This window comes from Tupaia chinensis, unplaced genomic scaffold (assembly GCF_000334495.1).
Source record: "Tupaia chinensis unplaced genomic scaffold, TupChi_1.0 Scaffold145652_1, whole genome shotgun sequence".
Lineage (NCBI taxonomy): Eukaryota > Metazoa > Chordata > Mammalia > Scandentia > Tupaiidae > Tupaia > Tupaia belangeri.
Genome location: NW_006205509.1, coordinates 1,270,503 through 1,277,286, shown reverse-complemented (window position 1 = coordinate 1,277,286; position 6,784 = coordinate 1,270,503). Strand labels below are relative to the sequence as shown.

General features: G+C 37.4%; 1 protein-coding gene across 9 annotated transcripts in view; it reads left to right on the top strand.

Annotated features, from left to right (window-relative positions):
* LARP4 (La ribonucleoprotein 4) overlaps positions 1 to 6,784 on the top strand; it is a 104,334-nt gene that overhangs the window by 50,045 nt on the left and 47,505 nt on the right. For all 9 annotated transcript variants that reach the window (XM_027768167.1, XM_006168167.3, XM_006168171.3 and 6 more), the window contains 2 exons: positions 3,364 to 3,474; positions 5,750 to 5,803. In XM_027768167.1, the coding sequence (XP_027623968.1) occupies positions 3,364 to 3,474; positions 5,750 to 5,803 (165 nt within the window). The remainder of the gene's footprint in view (positions 1 to 3,363; positions 3,475 to 5,749; positions 5,804 to 6,784) is intronic.

Below are 6,784 nucleotides of genomic sequence, written 5' to 3'. Positions count from 1 at the left end.
CGGGACGTGAACCGCGGTCGACTACGTGGGAGTCCAGCGACATAGCCATTACGCTAACTGCTGGTTCCCATGAGTGGCTATACCTTAAAGAGAGAAAGAAAAAGAAAGAAATGGAAATTAATTAATTTGAGGTTACACCTGCGAAAAATTAATTAAAAAGAATATTTTGCATAAGGATTAATGTGATAATGCTTTTCTTATCTATTAGCAAATTAATCAAACAAAACTGTAGTTATAAAAATGATGTGGTAAAGGTATAAGAATAAAATATTATTTGAATTAAACAATATAATCCAGAAATAGCCCCCTTCATTTTTAAATTTTATTTATTTCTCCAATGAAAGAGAGGGAGAGCCTAGAGAATGAGGCAAGGACAGGCATCCCTAACAGAGCCCCAGGCTTTGATCCACCCACAGTCTCAGACAGCCTGGATCATAGATATGTGCTTGTGTAGTGAACTCAGTAAGGTCTAGGACCCAAAAACATTGTTCTTCCCTCTTGGGTCCAGTTGTGTTACCATATGTCCCTAAGTCTTTTTATTGGGTTGTTGGAAAAGTCATATATATATATATACATACACACACACACACACACACACACACACACACTCACTCACTCATATACATACACACACACACACATATATATGAAAAAAAATTTTTTGAAGACATTTTTGCTTTAGGGTGTATGTGCTCACTAGAGAGACAGAAAGTGAGAAATCACTCCCCTGGGGGATGGCCAGTCCACAATCCCTTCTTATATTATGTCACTTGCACAAAAGTCAGAAAACTTAGCTGTTTGACCACTTATTTATTTCAAGCATTATTTATTTGACAAAAGAACATTCTATCACAAAGAGGAACATTTTGCTATTTTAACTCAGTGGACTGAAAATTTGAGGGAGTTAGAATACAGGTTATACTTAACAGTTATATTATTTTCCTGCTAGTTTAGTAGTTACTTTTTTTCACTTTGGTTCGTGGTGACTTTTGATACTTTGTGGGGGTAGTTTTTTGTTTTGTTTTGTTTTGTTTAGGAGCAGTTTTTGATATAAGGTGCGTGGACTCATCAGAAAGTGGGTGAGAAATCACACCCCCGCTAAGGGGGGTTGGGCATGCCACAATCCCTTCTCCATTCTCCTCTCAGGATCTTGGGCATACATGCACCCGTATCTGGCGTGAGATTAAGCCAGCTGGGCCTGGGACTTGAACCGCCGTCAACTACATTGGAGTCCAGCGACATAGCCATTACACTAACTGCTGGTCCCTTTTACTTCTTTAAACATACTGACCATATTCGAGAACTTATAGAGTGTTTGTAGTTCTGTTTCTGAAGTCTGGTTTTTTCTATTCATGCCTTGTTTTCTTATGATTTTTTCTTTTTACTATGAGAGGCTCAGTGTGCTTGGTAATTTACTCTGGAATGAAGCTAGGTTTCTCCAGAAATGATTTACATTGACTTTTGCCACACTCCTGGAGGCCTGTCATTGTAAGTCTAACTTTTTGTTTCATTTTATTTGAGAGAGAGTTTTTTTGCTATAGGGCATGTGGGCTTGCTGAAGAAACAGAAAAAAGTGAGAAATCACTCCCCAGGAGGATGACCATGCCACAATCCCTTTTCCTCCATTCTCCTCTCTGGATTTCGTGCACACATGCACATGCACCTGGCATGAGTTTCAAGTCACTGAGTCTGGGACTCAAACCACAGTCAGCCATGTGTGAGTCCAGCATTACACCGCATGGTGGCTCCAAGTCTAACATTAAATTGAATATATATATATATACATACACACACACACACACACACACACACACACTCACTCACTCATATACATACACACACACACACATATATATGAAAAAAAATTTTTTGAAGACATTTTTGCTTTAGGGTGTATGTGCTCACTAGAGAGACAGAAAGTGAGAAATCACTCCCCTGGGGGATGGCCAGTCCACAATCCCTTCTTATATTATGTCACTTGCACAAAAGTCAGAAAACTTAGCTGTTTGACCACTTATTTATTTCAAGCATTATTTATTTGACAAAAGAACATTCTATCACAAAGAGGAACATTTTGCTATTTTAACTCAGTGGACTGAAAATTTGAGGGAGTTAGAATACAGGTTATACTTAACAGTTATATTATTTTCCTGCTAGTTTAGTAGTTACTTTTTTTCACTTTGGTTCGTGGTGACTTTTGATACTTTGTGGGGGTAGTTTTTTGTTTTGTTTTGTTTTGTTTAGGAGCAGTTTTTGATATAAGGTGCGTGGACTCATCAGAAAGTGGGTGAGAAATCACACCCCCGCTAAGGGGGGTTGGGCATGCCACAATCCCTTCTCCATTCTCCTCTCAGGATCTTGGGCATACATGCACCCGTATCTGGCGTGAGATTAAGCCAGCTGGGCCTGGGACTTGAACCGCCGTCAACTACATGGGAGTCCAGCGACATAGCCATTATGCCAACTGCTGGTCCCTTCATTAGCTTCTTTTTAATATGTGGGAATTACTGGGTATCACATTTTTTTCTTGAACTCAAATACGTATCTGACAGAATGGATTTCGATGGCCTACAAATCTGAGATTGTGTTCCACTTTTGGTAGTAGGAGTAGGTTAAACAATCTCAGCCTCCATTTTCTCAAATATAACCCGGAGACTATGAAGGCTTCAATGTGGGGGTGTATTGAGGAGTAAATCACAGAGTGGATGACCCTTGATAGTATTTCAGTAGACGTTCTTTTCTTCTGTAACTTTTTGGGAATACTTAATATTCTCTTCTAGTTCTTTATTTTAAAGCTTCTTTCAAGTTGTTAATTGTTTTAACAATTTGAGTGTTGGTAATCATCTCTTTCTGAACCTATGTATTTGTTTTAGTTTGTGTTTCCAGTTATATCAATTATGGAAAAGTGAAATGTTTGTGCAGAATTTATTTCTATTATGCTGATGTAGACAGGGCCTCAGGATTAAATAAGAGTTCATGGAAATTCTGTGTCTTGACGTTAATAAAGGACATAAGTTGAAAAAGTTTTTAATAGTTACAAGATAGACAGGTAAAGGACTGGGGAAATACTGCTGTCAGAAAATTTTGCTGGCCTCTAGTAGTGATGTATGTCCATTTTGTTGTTTATAAAATAAGATTCCATCCCTAAGTTATATGTAAAATTTACACTGTTAACTGTGCTTGCTTTTGTTTTCGAATATAGTATACTCTCAGTACAAAATGGGTAAAAGGCATAAACCATTAACAAAAAACAAAACTACCAAAAGGCATAAAGAGATGCTCAGTCTTACTAGTAAACAAAAAGATGCCCATTATTGGTATTTTTTAAAAAAGAGTTAACTAGAGTTTTTCTTTTTTTTTTAGGAAGTGAAAGCTTTGTTCAAAAACGAAAACTGTCCCAAAGTGATAAGCTGTGAGTTTGCACACAACAGCAATTGGTATATTACTTTCCAGTCAGACACAGATGCACAGCAGGTGAGAGAAAAACTTCTGGTACAAGTCCTAGTGGTGAAAGTAATAGTGCGTAATTTTAATTGGGAAAAATGTGCTTAACTAGTGTGTATAAAGACCAGTGAACATTGTGATCACATTTTTAGTTTTCCTAAATTAGTTTTGTTTTTGATTTTTCTAAAGCTTTTTCATTTTCAATTTCAAAACCATTGTCTTATCAGTTTTTAAAAAATTAACCACAATGTAAAAATAAATATGGGGTACCAGCAGGTGACATCATGGCTAAGTCATTGGATAACATATGGCCAACTCTGCAGTCCCAGACCAGCGACCTGAAAATCATGCCAGGCGTGTGGTGCATGCCCAAAATCCCGAGAAGAGAATGAAGATGAAGGGATTTTGCTGCGGCCATCCTCCCAGGGAGCGTCTCTCTCTCTCTCTCTCTCTAGTGAGCACACATACCTTATCACAAAAAGAAAAACACAAAAATATAAAGACAACACAGGTATCAGAGAAATAGTAAATAGTTGTTATTACTATTAGGTCATTGGAAAAGTTATGACGCATTTTTGCATAGAAAAACATGTAACTCTTCCGACAATCCAATAGTACATTTGTAGGCCAGAAGCAAAAAATCTTGGAATTTTGACTTAGTGGTTTCACTCTTTAAAAAAAAAAAAAAGAATTATTTATTTAATTTTATTTATTATTCTTCATCTTCAACTTGACCAGAGGGAGAATGAGAAAGCAAGCCATCAGGTCTGGGTCTTATATCATGGTTGGCCACATGGAAGTTCACTTTAACCACCACACCACCTGCTAGCCCTAGTGGTTCCCCTCTTATTATTTAAAGATAAGATAAATGTTCCTTTGAAACAAAAATTTATCTGTAATAAAGGTATTTTAAAATGACACTGATTTTTATTCTTTTGTGTGTTTTTGTTTTGTTTAGTTTTTAGAGATTTTTTTACTGTAAGGTGTATTGAGTTTTCCACAGACACAGAGAGAAAGAGATAAATCACCTCCATTGGGGATGACCACATCAAAATCCCTTCTCCTTTGTTATTCGCTCCAGGTTTTACACATACAAACATGCCCAGTGTGAGTTTCAAGCTGTTGGGTCTGGGACCTGAACCATAGTTGACTGTGTGGGAGTCCAGTGCTTTAACCACTGCGCCACCTGCTCCCTTCAGTTTTTATTCTTCTTTAAAATTCTTCATCTTGGGGCTGGCAAGTGGCATGGTGGTTAAGGTGGTAGACTCCCACATGGCCAACTAGTTCAAGTCCCAGACCTGGCAGCTTGCTTTCTCACTTTTCCTTTCTCTCTATGTCTCTCTCTGTTCAAGCTAAAAATAATAGTAATAGTAAATAAAGTAAAATCTTTAAAAAAATTCTTCACATTAGAAGTTTGTCTGATAGAATATTTTAAATAGTTACGTAGAGATTTTTTAAATAATTATTTTTTTTAACTTTATTCATTCATTTATGTATTTATTTTAATTTGACCAGAGAGGGACAGAATGAGAGCGAGAGAGAGAGAGAGAGAAAGTGAGAAAGTAAGCCACTGGGTCTAGCACTTGAACCACGGTCGGCCATGTGAGAGTTGAGTGCCAGCCCCTGCCAGCTCCTATAAGTGATTTTTTTTTTAAGATTTTTTAAACATTTTTATTTGTTGTTGTTATTTTTTCATTTGAGGAGAGAATGGGGGAGAAAGAGAAAGTGAGAGAGCAAGCCACCAGATTCGAGACTCAAACTATGGTTGGCCATGTGGGAGTCCAGCACTTTTACTACCATGCCCCCTGCTGGCCCCAAGATTTTATTTTTTTAAGCTTGAAATCTTTTTTTTTTACTTTATGTATTTATTTATTTTAATTTAACCAGAGAGAAACAGAGAGAGAGAGAGAAAGAGAGAGAGAGAGAGAGCGAGCGCAAGCAAGCCTCCAGGTCTGGGACTCGAACTGTGATTGGCCATGTGGGAGTTCAGCCCCCTTAACCACCACGCCACCTGCCGGCCCCAGTATGTAGTGGTATTTTGAGTCTTGTTTCTTCTGCATCTTGCGTTACTGAACTTTGTCTGCAATAATCCGTAGTAACTTATTCCGTAAATGTGAACTGTAGCTAAGAAGGTTCTAAATTTCTGCTTTTTCATTCTCTTAATTGCCTGCACAATGGACTTAACCTTCAGAACTTTTTGTTTAGTTTAGACACTTTTGCTAATGCCAAACTCTCTGATAGAATAAAGATAACTTGAATGAAATGTTTTGAAAACTAATGAGGTTTCTTTCTGCTTTGTTAACAGGCATTTAAATACTTAAGAGAAGAAGTTAAAACATTTCAGGGCAAGCCAATAATGGTAAGAAACATTTGTAAATAGAGGACAGTATGAACTGAGAAAGTTTTCCATTGTTTGAGAATTTAAGAAACACAGAAAAAGACTATTTTTAAAATCCATATTGATTTTATTGAAATTTCTGGCTTATATTCTGTTTTACTTCAGAGAATTAGTTGAGAGGGCAATTAAATTATTTTTTTAAAAAATAATTATTTTAACTTTTTTATTTATTATTATTATTTTCCAGTTTTATCAGAGAGAGACAGAGACAGAAAGTGAGAAAGGAAGCCACCAGGTCAGGGACTCAAAACTGCAGTTGGCATGTGGGATTCAGCACCTTTAACTACCACACCACCTGCTGGCTCCCATTGTGGGAGCCTAACTTTAATATTGTGTCTTAGGGAAATAGCGAAGTACATGAAGAAGGAAAGAGGTGGAGAGACAACTCGTCATTGGAACTATCAGGATACATACAACATTTATTGATTACGTTTGCCACCATTATAAGGGTGGCCCAAAACAATTACCATAATGATATCAAAGATCATTGATCACAGAGTACCGTAACAGATATAATAATGGAGAAGCTTTAAATATTGAAAGAATTACCAAAATATAACACAGAGACATAAAGTGAAGAAACGCTGTTGGAAAAATTGTGTCAATAGACTTACTTGATGTATAATTGCCATATGCCTTCAATTTATAAAAACACAATGCCTCTGTAATACACTGAAACAAAGTATGATTAAAAAAAAAAAACTGGGACTGGGACCAGCAGTTAGTGTAATGGCTATGTCACTGACTTCCCATGTAGTTGACCTTGGTTCGAGTCCTGGACCCGATGGCTTAAACTCATGCAGGGCACATGTGCGTGCGTGCCCAAGATCCTGAGAGGAGAATGGAGGAGAAGGGATTGTGGCGTGGCCATCCCCTCTGGGGGTGATTTCTCACTTTCTATCTCTCTGTCTCTCTCTGTCTTTCTGGCAAGCACACGCACCC